Genomic DNA, 17542 nt, shown 5'->3' with positions numbered 1-17542 from the left:
CTGAGAATGCCCGGATGCAGCTCAGCACCCTCCGTAGCGACAGACAGTGCTGTGGAAAAGCAGAACCAAGCAATCGACCTTCTAATACAGCATCTGCCTTTGCTGACAGAGCTGGTGAACATCTCACGGCCGCTGGAGGAGCTGCTCAGCTTGCAAAAGCAGCTGTTGCAGTGGCCAGAGGTGCCCCTCTGTGCGGGGTGCACCGCGCCTGCGCCTTCCGTGCCGCCTGCGCCCCTGTGAGAGATACGGTGAACATGGAAGTGGCGCGACCAGCAGCTCCAAACCTGGAACCCACAGCGGCGGTGGCGCCGGTCCCAGCGTTATCTGCCGGCACAGCGCCGGCGCTCCAGCCACCAGAGAAGCTGAGACCAGTGACAGAAGCGGTGGTCGTGGTGGCTACACCCCCAGTGCAAGAGGTGTGGCAGACCAGAGCATTGCTCAGACTATTGTAGATCTCTGACTCATGCCAACAGTCGGGAAACTTCTACCGGGGTGCAAGGAGGAGGAATTGCTCTCTGATGCAGTGGCTCCCCCAGAGGGTGGCACAGGTACAGGCACAGGCCTACTCAGCCACCCTAGAGAAGGCAATGCCAGGGCTGACAGGCTGGCCAACCCTGCAAGGGTAGGGCCTCAGCCTGACAAAATTGCACAAGGCAAGGCATCACACGGGTTCTTCCAAGTGCACATACCCTGCAGAAGCAGTTTCATTTAACGCCAACTGAAGCGCGTGACATTGTCAGTGCTTGTGCTGACTGTCACGGACTTGCTGCACCTTTGCCACCGGGGGTAAACCCCGAGGGCTAAAAGCCTTGCAGCTTTGGCAAATGGATGTAACGCACATCCCTGAATTTGGTCGGCTTAAATATGTGCACGTGTCTATTGACACTTTCTCCTCAGCTAGGTGGGCTACTGCTCACACTGGAGAGAAGGGCCGTGATGTCATTGCCCATTGGAAATTGGCTTTCTCAGTCCTGGGCGTGCTGGCTGCTGTGAAGACTGATAATGGTCCTGCCTACGCCTCAGAGAAGACACGGCAGTTCTTGCACCTACGGGGTGTAGACCATACCTTTGGTATCCCACATTCTCCTACTGGCCAAGCCATTGTCGAGCGTGCTCATGGTACTTTGAAGCATGTTTTGGAAAAATAAAAAGGGGGAATGCATGGAGAAACCCCACAGAGTTGACTAGAAAAAGCTTTGTATACAATTAATCACCTTACAGTACCACAAAATTCAAATAATCCTTATTCTGAGAATCATTTTCTCTCATTGCAGTCTTCAGGCGAGACACAACTGCCCCGAGCAAAAGTCTGGGTACGGAATTTACTCACTAACCAGTGGGAAGGCCCGCATGAGCTTATCGTTTGGGGTTGTGGGTATGCTTGCATTTCCACAGATACTGGGGTACGGTGGCTACCTTCAAAATGCGTTCGCCCTGACCTACGGCACCAGAGGCAGAACAGGCAACCTCCAAATGATGACCGGAACGCCAACCATCTAAATGGCGACCAGAATGTAGATCATCAGCTTAATGACTCTTCTGATGATGACCAGGATGTCAACCATCAGGCGGATGGTCCTTCCACAAGCAGAGACTGAACTTTAAATTTCTTGTTATGGAGTCAGATAGCTAAAGCCTTAAGAACATATTTAAAATTAATAACTGATGTAAATTTCTATTTAGGATTAATAGTAGAATTGTTATCTTATAAAACAAAAAGGGGAAATTGTGGATACAAAAATGCCATTAGCAAGAAATTTTCCTGCTTCTTTCTAAGCCCGTGAGAGACTTTTCTCTCTCACGAAGATAATAGCAGAGTTCTATAAACTATGAACACCTGCGACCTTGCAAAGCCTTGTTTATGGTACAGTAGAAAAATATTTTGACAATGGATGTTTAGGATTTTAGCCAACCACCCCAGGGGGGTGGCTGGTCCTTTGACCAATTAGACGATGAAGAAAAAGTCTATAAAAGAGTTTGTAAAATAATTAAATGAATCAATCTTGCTGCACAATTTCTGCCTGCTGGATCTTCTCTCCTCTCCTCCCTATGGCTGCGGGATACAGTAATATGGCTTGAGTTGAATAAATACAGAAAATGAAATTGATTTTACAAAGGAAAATTGTGGTTTTGTTTTGAAAGCTTGCGTTTAGCTGTTTGCTTTTTTTTTTTTTTAAATAAGGCAGCAGATTTAGGAAGCTTCAGTAGCTTGTTAGCACAATATCCAACATTTCACCTAGAAATATAATTTTTATGAAACTATCCCTATCATTTCAGTGAAAAAAACCTACCAAAAACTGCTTCCTCTGTTAAGTAGTAATTCCTGCAGTCTTTAAAGACAATTTTTACAAGTGCTGAAGTTGCAGCCCTGAGAGTGAATACAGACTATATATTTCTATGCACTTACAGTAGAAGAGAAAACAGTCCAAATACAGGGTGATTTACAGACTATATATTTCTATGCACTTACAGTAGAAAACAGTCCAAATACAGGGTGATTCTGCATGCTCATGATGGTCAGTTTGAATTGTGTGAATATTCGTGAGCTCAGCATTCCCCCATCAGAACAAAGAGGCAAGATAAGCAGGGACTGGTGTGCCCTGTGTGACTGACTCATTTTTGCTGCAGCTGATAATAAAAATAACATGCCCAGATTGACTTTCTCCTGCTAATAATAAAGGAAACCCCAAGCAATTGCATTGACTTCCAGAACCCAGATCCTACTGCTTGCACAGCCTCTTCCCCCAAAGCCTTTAAGCTTTTAAAATATGCTTTCCAACTTTCCTGGGGCAGTTTTTATGCAGAATCAGCCTGGATTTTTGTCTGGGATGGAAATCCCTAGTGCAAAATTTGGCTAGCTCACACTGGCAGCCATGTCCTACCAGCTGGTAGACAACATGCTATAGGATGACCTTGAAGCAAGAAGGTGGAAGGGATATAAACTAATTTATATATTATAGTTTTTAATCTTACTGGATTTTAAATCTCCACCTTGTATTTTTTAAGTGGCTTTGCAAGTATGTATTCCTTATTTACAATACAGATGAAGAAGACAGCTGTTCCACATTTTAAAATTAAAGATTTATTCAATCTTTTCTTTGCTTGGGGAGAGGTGGGGATTTCTTCCCACAGGACAGAAGTTTTATAACAAGACCATACAAGATAATCCCAGCCTTCTCAGGAGTACAGCCTGTATTTCTTCCCTCAGTTTTGAATTTCCTTACCAATACATTTAAAACAAACATATTTTGGTTCTAATCCTAATTCTTTGATTTATTTAAAAGTGATCTTCCCAACTGGAAACAACAAAAAATTTAAACAGGCACTGGTATCCTGCAATTTTCAAAGATATTTAAAAATATGCTTTTCTGAGTGAAGCACTCCACTTAAAGCAGTATCCTTCATATGATGATTTTTTTCCTAGGCAGTCAAGGTGAGGCTAATATCTGTAATGCCAAACACCAGGTTCAATTACTTTAAAAACATTCTTTGCAGAAGAATTTGGTTTTATAAAGCTAAAACAATACAAGTTAGCCAGTATCATACAACTGGAATCCATCTGGAGCAGGAGAACCAAAGCTGGATTACAAAACAAGGCTTTGATATTTCAAGCTGTCTATAACATAACCAATGTCACACACTAATTCCAAAGGAGGGGAGGAGGGGGGAAGTAAAATTTAATTGTGCAATTAGAAACAGTATTTTATTTACAGTCTGTTAGAGACCATCTTACATTAGAATGTGATGCTTTTGTTTACCAAAAGCTTCCTCAGTCAGGTCCATTGAGGGTCTCAGGATGTTCCCTGAAATGTTAAGATAAGCAGAGCAAAATATTCCCAGTTCCTTTTCATAGTTTAAAGACCTGCTAATGGAAAACTGGCAGTGAAATAGAATTGACTTTTAAAAAGTCAAATTCTGTCACGTTTGAAAAGTAATTCAAGAATGTATTTGAGAAAACCTGCAAAATAGAGCACAAGAAACAGGGCTACTTGGCTCATTCAGATCTAATCCAGGGGAGAAGACAGCAGTAGCAGCAAGAAACTGTGATTCACTTTAAGAGCAACTTCACATATTTTGGTTCCATCAACCTTAGGAAAAATGAAAAGGGAAATTGTTCCAAAGCCTGAGGTGGTGATGACAGCTAAGGTCCCCTTCCATGCTTTCACCAGAAGCCACCTGCCACCCCAGGCACGGCTGGCTTGGGTTCAGCATCTCCTCCCTCTGTTCATGGGGCTCAAACCACATCAATAGGAACAGGGGGAAATAATAATCACTGAGACAGTTTGGGACAAAACAGGCAAAGCTGTGCAGCTGTCCCTGTAACATGACCAAGTGCTTCAGGTGCCATTGGCCAGGAAGATCCAGGGAGCTCAGCATGGAGGGCTTGCAGATACCCTCCAGAAACATCCCATCACCAGGAATGTCACTCAGGACCACTTGAAATGCTTTCTCTCTCCTCTAGCATTTTGTTCAGTGAACATTTAGGATTCCAACCAGCTGGAGCAAGTTACCAACTTACTGCTTGGAAAGGAAAAACACTTAACACCTAAACATTGGGCTTAAAAAGGAAAAAAGGTCCAGGTGGTTGACCACAGACTAATGCCTCTCCACAACACTGTGAAATCAGCACTTGAGCTCCACACAGGAAAAAATAAATCTCTTAGTTCTAAACGGAGTGGAGGATATAACAATTACTTAGAAAAGCACTGATTATTTTTCAGTCTGATCATTCCCTTGAATGCAGAGGATAGGAACTAATGGCTGGCAACTGATGAATTGTTTTTGGAACTGCCCTGGCCTGACCGTGCTGTTACTCGGACACAACGTAAAGGCAGCCTCAGCCTCAGCCCTCCCTCACTAGAGCCCATGGGCATCAGGAGTTTAGTCCCTCTGGCATTCCAACTATTCCCTAGGATGAACACAAACCAAGGCTTGGAGCCCAAGGTCTTTGGGAAACTGATGAACAAAGGAAAGCTGGGATTTCTAATAAACCTGCCACTGTACAAATACAGCATCTTTTCCTTTTTGCAAGCCATCCACAAACAATCCAGATAAAAATCCATGAGGTCCAGCTGAGAGCCTAAACCATGGAATTATGAAGCACATTATTAAGAATAAAAATTTTCATCACTTCATACAGAAAGAGAAACATGTTCAATCAGCCAAGCACATCACAGGTTGTTTGTGCCTGATGTAGGTCACTAGTTCCCAAGAAAAGCCTTAGTTCATACTAATGACCAGAAGACTCCCTTGAAGAGAGTTTATTCTACAATCGATGATTAAAAAAAGATTCTGAGATGCCTGTGATGGTCAGAATAAAAGCCTAACAGTGCATGTCACATTAATTCAGAATAGTTTATAATACCTCATAAAATGTCAAGAATATTGTTTTATATTCTGTAGCATGGAATTGTAACAATGAGAAGCAACTCACATTGTTTGTTTGTTTGTTTGAAACACAACAATTTTTAGTTACTGATTGGAATGGATCACAAGGAAAACTAGCACAAGTTAATATAAACGGTGTGTATGAAAATAATAATTCGATGTATTAAATCGTTCGGGAGTTCTAAAAAAACTTCTAATTAAGACATTTTCTTTAACATTCCTCATACAGAGTAATGAACCAAGTTTTATCCACTTACACAGTTTTCAAAGGAGCAAAGTTGTTGTTTTTCACTGCTATAAGAAACATTGCCCAAAAATTAACATCAAAATCCCCATCATTCCCATTGTGGTTTGAACTGCCACCATAGGAAAACAGCAGGGGGTGCCTGTTGCGATCGTTTCTCTAAAGTAGGAGACTAACAGTATTCCTGTGGTTGTTGTATTTACAGGAAATTTTCAAACAGAGGTAATACTACTTACAGTAAATTAAATGCTAGATTTTGTTGTCCAAAGTGAGTTGTTGCTTTCCAATTTAAATACATACAGTTATTTTAGGGTTCAAGTCTTGACAATGAGCTGTTAAGTAAAGCAGTATAGTAAAATAGTAAAAGCAGTAAGTCTATTTTCTGCTTAATACTGACATTCATTTAGGCATTATTATTTGCTGTACGTCCTTCTACCAGCTTTAGTATTTTCTTGAGAAGCTACTTGTCCCCTTGTTCTAGTATAGACAAATACGAAGACAGTTCTTTTATGCAGGTCTCCCCCACGTATTTGTTTGCACTCTTAGCTGGGAAGTTCTAGGGTTTTTTCCATTTTACCAAAATCTTCCTCTCCAGCCCAGTGCATGCTGTAAAGTTCACTTTTTGGCTAAGCTGATCAAAACTGAACAGTCTCTCCATTTACCAACTGGGGTCTTCAGATGCTAACAACTTTTACAGAATTTTTTTTCTAAATATTGTTCACTTTCTTCCAACAGAGATTTTCCAGTTATGCTATGATGACTCACCTAAACCTCAGCTTTATGAAGGAAAAACAGGAGGAAGAAGAAGAAACCAGTGGCCAGTGTATGGCCAGAGAGATATAAGGTAAGTGCAGCAGTCCAAGAGACAGATAAAAGAAAGCGATAAATGTGAAACAGAAATACCCAACAGAAGTTCCAGATACAGATACTTCCCCTGTAGGATAATATTTACATAATTCAACTTCTTACGGCCTAATTTAGCTAGATCAATCTATCATAATCAATAAAGAGAAAAAAATCCTCATCCTGCATCTCACACAAACAGATGCCTAGACGGATGTGTCTGTTCTACTGAGCAACGTCATTCTGAAAGCCTCTGAATAAGCATAAGCAATTGCAAATCACTCTGAGGACTCTTCAGTAATTTTCAAAGTACTCACAGTGTCAGCACACCCAGAATTTGATAACTTACCAAGCCAAGCCAAAATGCACTGATTATATCGGGTGTTTTTGTCTGCTTGGCATCACTGTATGATGGGGTCAGCAAAAGTCCTGTCCCAAAAGCAGCAACTCCGGTCCAGAGCAGCCTCCATTTGTTTCTCTAGGCTGCAGAGAGCTGGCACTGTAGTGCATTTGAAGCTTAGCATGGAAAACACTGGCACATTCACACAATAATCCTCCCCAAAACCAGTCACTCACTCAAACAGCCTTAGAAATAACAGAGAACAGACCATGCCCTTCAATACTTTCAAAATTAGAAAATAACCTATGCTAGAGAAGTCTGGAAGAACTCTAGAAAAGCACAGTTAGGGGCTAATTGATTCTGTTATTTCAGTTGATAATGCCAAAACCTCAAGCCTCAATACCAGAGTTGGAGAAGAGTTTATGGTGGCAACCCAAACACTAAAAGTCATGGACCTTGCCTAATCCAAACAGCAGTTTGCCAATCTGTGAATTTTACAGCATTTGTTCTGCCTGAAGAAAAGCTTAATTTATGGGCCCAGACACAGTACACTAGAAAGAGAACAACAGGAACTTAACCAGCATTGGGCAGTAACCAAGGGGGATAGCTCAAGCAATAAAAAGCTAGAGAAAATTAGAATTTAGAAGAAGATAAAACCTTGGGAGCAGAGTAACATGTTCAGTACTTATTTTGGTAACAGTATTTCACAGAATTCCAGATACCAGCAGTGGATTGTAAATTGCTTAAATTGAGGCAAGGAGAAAACTCCAGGCAGGTACAATTGTTAACAGTCTGAAATGGAAATTACCCTGATTAAGTATTAAGCATCCACCTCCAAGGCTGGGTTGGTTTTTTGTTTGTTTGATATCTCGTTTGGTTTGGGTAGGGGTTTTTTTGCACATCCACGAGTAACCACGCATTTATACTATCTGTATATAGGAGCTGGAGACAAGCATCCCTTCACAGCTTGTACTTCCAAACATTAGAGAAAGCCTTATACATTAAAAGAAACAATGGCATTTGAAAAAGCAGAGGTTCAGGAAAATACTGGTAACAACAAAAATGCACCTTCATCTGCAGAAGTAACAGCAAGTTGCCAACAAAACTAGCAAAAGCTACTTAAATACATACTTTTTTCCAAAGTTCTGAAAGAGAAATCCTTCTCTAACTCAGTAAAAGTGGAGCTATGCTATTTTTTCTTCCTCTGAATGGAGATAACATGAATGATAAAGATGGTTAAATCCAAAACTGAAAGTTACATCCAGAAGGATTTTCATTAGAATTTTTTTTTAAACACGATAGCTGTTGGCTGCAAGTAAGACACTGAACAAAGTGTTACAGAGAGAGCAGACAACTTTTGAAACAAACCCCCATCTTCTTGTGAACATGATGCCAATGGAAACTAGTTTTTACACAGCTTAGAGGAAAGGGATGCTGATTTAGGCCTGTGTGTCAGACCATGTGCTGCTGGTGGCCTTCCTTCCTTGCAGTCAGGAACTCCTGGGAAGAACTGCTCTGGGGGCCGTGCTGTTTGCAGGCAGGATCAGGATGAGGAGAGCTGGACAAGGGAGCAGGGAGTGCTAAGGTGACCTGGAGCAGGAGCCTGTCCTGCCTCCCAGGCCAGGACTCAGGTTACACCAGGTGTAACCTCATGTGAACCACAGCGAGGTCCCCAGGGTTTCACCATCCTGGCCACACCTGTCATCAGCAGCTGTTCACAGCAATCTGCACTGGCAACCAGTGGCATGGGACAGCTAGGCTCAGGAGCAAGTTGTAACATCCCAGGAACACCCAAGAGATCAGGCAAGGAGAACACTCCCTTGCTTCAGTTTCTTGACAATTTTACATACCAAAGGTTTGTTTCCGCTAGCTTTACCACCCAGCCAAGAATAACCACTGCAGCAAGGTTTGGTAGAGGGCACCTGGGATGACCCTCAGACTCCCTTACAGCTTTCAGCATAACAGATGTCTGGTTCTAGTGCTGTTTTCCTCGGTAAGTATGTTGCCAGAGATAATAGAGCTTACAAATCAGTAATTTCTAAACAGCTCCTCCACTTCCAGATAACACCAGCAGGAACTAACAGTTACAAGCCATATTTCGTCTTATCAAGCAGTGATCACTAAGTAAATGATGTCAACATGTCCAGAATGAGATCCTCAGACTTAATCACACAATCATCATAGAATGATTTGGGATGGAGGGGACCTTAAAGACCATCTTGTTCCAATCCCCTGCCATGGGCAGGAACACCCTCCACTAGATCAGGTTGCTCAGAACCCCATCCAACCTGGCCTTGAACACTTCCAGGGATGGGGCATCCACAGCTGCTCTGGGAAACTGTTCCAGTGCCTCACCACCCTCACAGGAAAGAATTTCTTCCTAGTATCTAATCAATTAATGCACTATGTTTCTCAGGGAAAATCCTAGCTTCCTTTTCTCAGGGAAGATCCTCTTCAACAAAATGGCAGAAATATTTACCATACAGAAAATCCTACCTTATCCAACAATTAATGGTTATTCCTAGATAAGCATTGTGAAAGGAATACACAACCACTTCCAGACACAAGCAAGTGCTTATGAAATTAAAATGAAATTTTGCAACTGCTCCGTAGAGCAAGAAATGCTGCAAGACATTTTTAAACATATCTCTTACTGGCTCTAATTCACCAAATTTAACATACACTGGACTACTTCCTTTCTAAATGAAGTTGTCTAAATATTCCATAGAAATGGAAATTTTTAGGGCTCTAGATATTTTCACTGCTACCTTATAAATATTTCTATATGTAAGCAGTAATAATCACTACCAAGGTATGTAGTTCTGCTTTCTATAAACTGTATTATAGCAGATCAGACTAAGTATTGTTTTAAATGTTATTTGTAATAGATTCTTTTAGAGACAAGCACAGGAGCTATTCACATTTGAATTAAAATTGCATTCATACCTAGACCTTTTATAAAACTGAGCGATTAGATGTGCTGCACTATTTCTCAAGTTTATTTGTTAAAAAGGAAATTAAGATGCATCCATTCCTCATTGGAATCACCAAGGAAAAAAGTGAAAACCGAATCTGCTAACACCTTTGATGGTACTACGATAAATGTCCATAGATTAGCAGTCAAAATACCTTTAATCTCTGTTTGATCTGTGTTTTAGACATATCTTCTCAAGATTAGTGGTAAAAAAAACCAAAAAAGAAAACCTAAAAAAATCTGCCAAATTAAATTATAATCCTGTATCTTGTGTGATTTATGGATAGTTTTGCCTTTGTATTATTGCAATTTTTAAAAGCACAGTAAACCAAAATATTTCGAACACCCTTACAGTTCAAAATACTGAATGTTTTGCCACTTACCAATTTCACTGTTTAACAACAATCAGATGTTTTATCGGATTGTGAAAATTTAGCCCAATATATCCTTAAAATTGAGACCACAACAGCATTTTCTTTGCTATGCAAGATTCTGTTGAAGTTACATTGATGGAATAGATATAATTATTCAGTGTGAATATCTTTGGAATGGCCAGTGAACTAAAGTGTTTAGATTCCTTAACAAACCCTTGAGAACTAGATCACTGAAACAACTCTGTAACTGATCACATCATATGCTCAACTTAATATCTTAAGAAATAGGATGGGCTAGTAAAATAAACATTTCACTCTACTTGTTTTAGACAGTAACTCTGGTGCCACAGGCAAGATGTTTTCAGAGACACTGATATAATAAACTTAATTACTTTATGCTCATGATATGTCAAGTTAATGCCTGAATTAGTTTTCACTGCAGGACAAACTCCATTAGGAACATAGATGCTCATTCTTAATGTTCTGTAAGAAGCAGACCTTTAGAACCCACAACACACACACTCAAAAACTACATTCATAAGTTAACCTTGCACTGCAGCAGCTTCTGAATTAGTAGCAAGTTCCAAATTAGCAGCAGCCTCCTGCTGTGCTTCCTCCACAGGATGGGATACCTCTGGACTCAGTAAGTCATTCTCCCCTCTATCTTCTGGGGATTCCCCAGCACTCTCATCCTGTGCTGCAGGTTCAACAGCAGCTGCTGCATCAGCCTCTTCCATGGCCTTCTCTGCTTCAGTGACTTCATCCATCTCTTCTTCATCACCTTCTAAGGATTTATTCAACACAATAAAGAGAGTAAAATGCATGCATGCAACAGAAATTTTACCAACTACTTTTTATCATCATCCTCACTTAAAGTGGGAAGCTAAGATTCAGGATCAGAATTAACAAAAAAAAGGATCAGTAATTAATCCCCCATATTGTCTAATCATAAAAAAATGATGTTTACAAGATGAGGAAACCATATTCTTAATTACTGAGTTTCGTAACATATTTCAATGGGATAAGAAAAGAAACTGTGGCTTAAAGGAAGTGTTGGGGGTGCAGGGGAGGATAACAAAGGACCTTGCCAAGTGTTGCTTCAAACCACTCTGCTGAAAGGGCCAGTGATGGTACACACACAGGTGCCAGAGGGAGCATGACTCTGTGAAACTACCACATGGGGAATAAGACATTTGGTCTTATATAAGTAAGAAAATAACTTGCTAATTCTAAGTGGTCAGAGCTCACTTACTTGGAGATATGACCACTTATGACTGACTATTTTCTTTTTACAAGTCACAACTCTCTTTTAAAGACTTGTTTATACCACTGTGGGTCAGACTCCTTAGAACCTGAAAAACAGTGTTTCCCAGTCATGCATCACTTCAAACTCAGCTGAGACAAGTAATGAAAAACTAACAGCACAAAGCAACAAAGATGCACAACCACCATGCAAACACGCACTAACATCAAGTTCACAAAGGAAAAGTTATACACCAACTGTTCATCACAAGTTCACCATTAGAACCCACTCACCATGTGAAAAAATAGAACTGGAAATAGAGTTTTTAATACAATGTAAACTACATGAGAATTGAAACAAAAGAGCTTAAAGAGACATAGTCAGAGTTCGTTTTATTCTTTTCTATCTGTTTAAAAACTAAACAGATCAATTTTATTTTTTGGTCTTCTTATGCCAGTGTAAGCCTATCATTTTGTGTTCAGGTTTCAAGACAAGTCCATTCATTTCTCAGTAAAAATCAAAACTTTGCATTATGAAACCTGATCATGTCCCTTTAAGAAAACACTATTTAAAAAAAACCCCTAAATTCATTACACAATGAACAAGCTAACAGCCAAGCTCAGCATTCAGTACACTTTATTGGACAGTCAAATAGAGTGCATTCATTCAGAACAGCCAGCTTCTCCATCTCAGAACTTCTACAGAACAGATTCAGTAAAAAGCTCAATATGGTTTGGCCTTGCAAACATAGGTAGTTCTTTTAAGGTCTCACAAGAATGGAGTTTTACAATAGAAGGTATAAAGTCATCCCAAGGTGGGCTGCAAGGTACTCAATGGTGAAAGACTGTCCTTTGTTTGTATTTAACTTCCTCGGGTTTGGAAAGAGATCTCCCTTGTGTTTTAGTCTGGAAAGTGTAAAAGCAGAGTATAGATTAGAAAGATTGAATCAGCTTGTTAGAAAAATCATAGCTAAAAAAGAAGGAAATCAGGAACAAGCTTAAAGGATACAAACAACAAATGGAAGACAAAACTAGTATTTGCTAAATAAGCAAGTAGAACATCCTGCAAGCCAAACATCATTTTACATTTCAAATGATGTCTCAGATTTTCTACTGCTACTTCGAGTCAGCCTTCTTCCAGGGGCTTTTTAAATCCCTCCCTAAATTTGAGAGTACCTTTCAGTTAGAAAGAGCCACAGGAAATTTGCTATCAGATCTCTTTCTAAATGTCTGTTGTCATTAATTAAAATACCATTAAATATAATTTCAACCCTCTAATAAACAAAGAACCCTAGAATGATTGTTTCTCTTGTTTTGACAGACTTCTTGCTATGTACAGTTCTCTGTAATAGACGTTTTGGGTTCAGGCGTAAGGGGAGAATTTTTCCCGCAAGAGAAACCACAAAAATCCTAGCAAAAGAGTCTCTCTCTGATCAGCTGCTCTCCAGTGTTAAGTTCTCCACCTAGAAAGTTCTTTTACCATATGGAGCAAATATGCCATGAACGTGCTGCTTGGAACGCTGCTTTTCTATCCACCACTTCATATTGTTACCAGCTCTGTTTTAGAGCTTATTTTAAGCTTGATTTAATGTGCCCCTAAAAAAACTATCAGAACACTTTGAGAACAGAATTTTTAATTGCTCTTATCAGCAATGCTTACTGTGCAAAAGTGTACGGACTGACTATAAAAAATGCACAGGGAAAGAAACTGCAATGGCACTTCTGGGAAAAGCAATACTATGCTAACACTGTGACAAGATAAACACAAAAATATGACTATGCAGGCAACGGGAGAAAAAGGGGAGGAAGAGGGGTGTTAACTCTTTTGAGAAGGCACACAGAGGATTCTGTAGGAAAAGTAAGAACAGAAACCTCTTTTGGGTATACACAGCTGGGAATGAAGAAGGATTTTAAAAAGCAGCTGATTCAATGGTGGTTTTGTACTGTGAATTGGAATTAGCTACTCAGAAGTCCAAATAAAAACTGGGTTGAACATTTATTCAGAAGTCAAATATTGAAAATAATATATAAGTTTCAACTGTATTCACTGAATGGCCTTAGAAACATTTTGAATTTCTTACTATCAATAAAAAGGGAGGCAGCTATCATCGGTCACTGGTTGTGACTTACTAAGCAGCACAAAGCAGCAGATGATGGGATGTCTGGACAGTACCCAAAATTAGTTGCTGAGCACTCATTACTGCTAGTATTTCACTCCAACATGTGGGTAGGCCAGGGCTAAAACTCAGTACCTTGCAGAAGTGCACATTAAGAGCAAAGAGGGAACACACTGACATTATTGGGAACATACTGGAAGGTTTGCTTAATGCTTCCCCGTTCTTCCAACTACGGCAGTCAGAATGTAATGAGGGTAATCCTGACTTCTGCTCTGAACAGCAGAAGACCAAGTCCCTAGGAGAGAAGATCTACTTTGGTCCTGGTTACATTTTTATTTTAGGGACAATGAAGGATTGCAAATTGTGGCTGAATTCTCAACATTTATTTAAACAACTGAGTTTTAAAACTATACTGTGTTCAGCTGCTTTCTTTTTAGGAAATTAAGGTATTTTACTACTTGAAATCTTAAGATCTGTAATTTTAAAGTTCTGAAAGTAAAGCATGTGTTGTGGAAGTTCAAGGCTAACAACTTCTAAAGAAATAATTATAGAGGCAGACAATTTAAGCATGTTCTCACACTGAAAACAAAATTTAAACTCAAGATATTTTATTCAAATCTATTCTTTGTGTGCATGCAAATATATTAAATCAATTCCCTAGATGTCAACATAAAAAAAAAAAAAAAGGAACACCTTCAAGTGCTCTGGCTTCAGTACTTTATATTTTTTAATAACAACCAAATAAAAATATAAAAAGATCCTTAAGAAGTTTTCCTAATTGCTTCTCCTAGCAAGGCCATGCTTGCCAAAGTTCTACCTTTTACATTAATGCCATAACACTAATTGATGCAGACAGAGACAACATTCCATTACAAGTATTTGAACTAACACGGTCTAATTATTCAAGAATGAAGAGCTAAGTAAGGGTTTGCCATACATTTAGGTAATGCCTATGTTTCATTTAACCCCAAATTAGAAAGACAAAATCAAAGTTATGGGACAAAAAATTGGTGCAAGTTAGAGTATGTTTTTTAAATGTAGGGTTTTTTCCCCATTGAACTGTTTCCTGATGGCATATGGCCTAAAGCCAACCTGTTGACTGAGAAAAAGATATTATCTTCTCCCCCCCACCAACAAACAAAAGAACAAAACTGATTTTGACAGCATTATGCATTCAGTCAAGTTTCATTAAGCTTCCAGTAAATCAAACACCCATTATACAATTAATAGTATTCACACATCAACTCTTTCCATCCAAAGAGCCTCCACCAGTGGATCAAAGACCAGATTCACTGCCTGAACATTAAGGCCACCACCAAAATTTGTGAAGCAGCAGCTTTGTAACAGAACAACACCACACAACCACCTTTGTCTTCAGTCCCACTTGCACAGCTCAGACAAGGACTTGGACAGTGCTAAGGCCTGATTAGACAATCCAGAAATCTGTTCCAGATCCTCGTGTACCCAGGGAACAAGACAGAAGAGCTCAACTCACCCTTCCTTGACCAAGGATTGCTTTTCCGCCCCTCGGCTCTCTCGCGAAGAATATTCGTATGCTCAATAAACTTGCTACGGGATGAACTGACTACTCTGTAGGCCTGAAAGGGAATTATACCTAAATGTACTGCTACATCCCTATGAATTTATCAAACACAAAGAGGGGAGAGGGAGAGAGGGGATTTTAAGCAAGTGCTACTGCCCATCTTAAAATGCATATAAAATTTATCCTAAGCAAGGTTAAAAAAAGTTAACAATCTGCAATACTAATATATTTATGCATTTCATGTTTCTCCATTGTTAGAAAGCAAATACAATATACCATGCAGCTTTTGAAGTGCTGCTGTGTTTCAGGAATTGAAAACAGTGTTTTAAAAGATAATTACATTATTATTTTTGTAACGTGGTAAAAATGTGACAGCAAGAGAGTATGTTATTCCTCCAGAAATGCAATCATACATGTTTGATACTTTGAACAAATAGCTGCCTACCATTCAAGAGGATTACTTTGTGGGACAGGAAAATATATACCTCTCTGGGGTGTGCTAGTCACTATCTCAGATTATGGGGGAGAAGGGTAGAAGTAAGCAATAAAATGGAGGATTTAGGGATGTGAAGCACAGAGTCAAATATATTTAGAAGCAGGGAAGAGAATGGTTACCAAAAAGCTTAACAAAAGCAGATGCTTACAAAACTTTAACATGCTTTTTTGAAGTAACTAATGCTCTTATCTTCTTTTTATGTGCCCAAATTAACAAGGTTCATATCTTCCCCTTGCAGCTTCAGACAGCTTATTTCAAATCTGCCTTGCCCACTTTTAGATATTCCTAATGTTTGTGGTTGACAAGACAAGGTAAGGGGTTAGAGGGAGGTGCCTTACTCCATCTTTGGACACATCAATTTCACATAGTTTAAAATATGCTTTCCACTAAGAATGACCCAGCATTACTTATCAAAGTAACAGTAGAACAGGCAAGCAATAGCCTTTCAGTTTCACTAAATTCTCTTAAGCTGATTTCTAAGTTAGGCTGCACTTAGCTATATGCTACAATATCTACATTCATTGATGGTTTGCATCTTGACCATACTCTTTAACCCAGAACACGCCTTACACCATGCCAGCTCAGAAAGCACAAACAGCTCCATCCCCAAACACTTACATAAAATAAACCACCAAAAGCAGCAACACCAGCAAGGAGATAGATCATCATGCTGTCTCCAGAAGAACCAGGAACACTCCCAGATGACATCTGGCGAGGAGGTGCTATAAGAACCATTAGTAAATTGATGTAAAGTGCTGCTAAAATACGATCACAAAAAAGAACGATAGAATCTGAACTCTGTATGGGAAAGGATGATTCAAAAAGGGTATAAAACAGAGAGGTACAGCCTACTGATGTATCCTATGACTGAGTAACACAGGGTATGGTGCTCAAATGAACAAGGTCCATGAGTGAGCTGTTCCTAAGAGGTGAGTTTTTCTGTAAACTACATTGTCTCCCATCAGCTTCCAAGTACTGGATACAGTCTATATAGACTAAGGAATGTTAAAAAAAAAAAAAAAACCGGAATGAAAAAAGTTCCTGACTAATGTAGGTGAAAGAATTAATCTGTCCTTATTCCTTATGATCAGCAGAAGTAATGAATTCTCTCTTCAGTTTAATAACAGGGAATTTTTAAAAAAGCTTTTTCGTTTGAATTCATGTTCTTTCATTCTCAGACTGCTGACACTTTGATACATACCCTTCACCTCATGAATTGGCCAACAGGGCAGAGAGGTAGGATTATACAATTTATATACTTGACTGGGTACATATTAACTCTAATAGCAGTGCTACCCATTTATTTGTGATAAACTATTTCTTACTACAGTCTTGGATTCATCTGTACATCTCAAAAAGAGACCCATGAAAAACACACGTAATTCTCTTGGTCAACAAAGGTTTCCACTGAAGTTTGTGACTTGATCCCAGATGAGAAATGTCTCATTGAAAAAGAGCTCATGAAAAATAAAATGGCTCTGAGCATTGCAATTGGCAGCTGCAAAAATAATCGCAATCTCAAAATACTGCCATCGTGTGCCAGATTATGTTTAGCATCATCTGTCTCATGACACACTTCTCAGACTCCGCTCCAATAGCCGGGCATCCTAACGGATTTGCGTATATTTATATTTTCGTTCAGCAGCAGTGTCTCCTTAACCCTCTCCCCGGGGCTGCTAGCTATAGCAGTGGTCAGCGAGCTGCCATCGCCCAACACAGCTGGCAGATTTTTTTGCCACTGGTTACACAACCCTGATGCGGCAAAAGCCAGGGCTGTAGCACATCGGGTCTGCTCCCGTTCCCTCCCGGGGCCGGTAGCCCTGCAGAGGCACCGCCGCTCCGACTGCTCTACCGGGCGATATGTAGCCTGCTATTTTATATGGAAGGGAAGGCAGCAGCGGCCACCGTTTTGCCATGGGGCGGGGGTAGGGGGTCCCGGGCCGGCTCGGCTGTCCAGCAGGTCGCGGCGGAGGTCTGAAGC

The 17542-nt window shown here is 40.0% G+C and overlaps 1 protein-coding gene across 4 annotated transcripts in view; it reads right to left on the bottom strand.

Moving 5' to 3' along the window:
- The window catches only part of MGARP (mitochondria localized glutamic acid rich protein), a 29222-nt gene extending 11687 nt beyond the window's left edge, over positions 1 to 17535 (bottom strand). For 3 of the 4 annotated variants that reach the window (XR_001861493.1, XM_017732684.1, XM_017732685.1), the window contains exons 1-3: positions 16180 to 17534; positions 15018 to 15120; positions 10711 to 10947 (exon numbers count right to left, since the gene is read on the bottom strand). Coding sequence is in view for 2 of the 4 variants with exons in the window: in XM_017732684.1 (XP_017588173.1) it covers positions 10711 to 10947; positions 15018 to 15120; positions 16180 to 16296 (457 nt within the window). In the remaining 2 variants the exon portion in view is untranslated. Of the gene's footprint in view, positions 1 to 10710; positions 10948 to 15017; positions 15121 to 16179 lie in introns of all 4 variants that reach the window. The other variant, XR_001861492.1, reaches the window with a different exon arrangement.
- Positions 17536 to 17542: the final 7 nt, after the last annotated feature.

The sequence above is a fragment of the Corvus brachyrhynchos genome, unplaced genomic scaffold (assembly GCF_000691975.1).
Source record: "Corvus brachyrhynchos isolate BGI_N302 unplaced genomic scaffold, ASM69197v1 scaffold444, whole genome shotgun sequence".
NCBI lineage: Eukaryota > Metazoa > Chordata > Aves > Passeriformes > Corvidae > Corvus > Corvus brachyrhynchos.
This window is presented reverse-complemented; position numbering and strand designations above follow the sequence as displayed.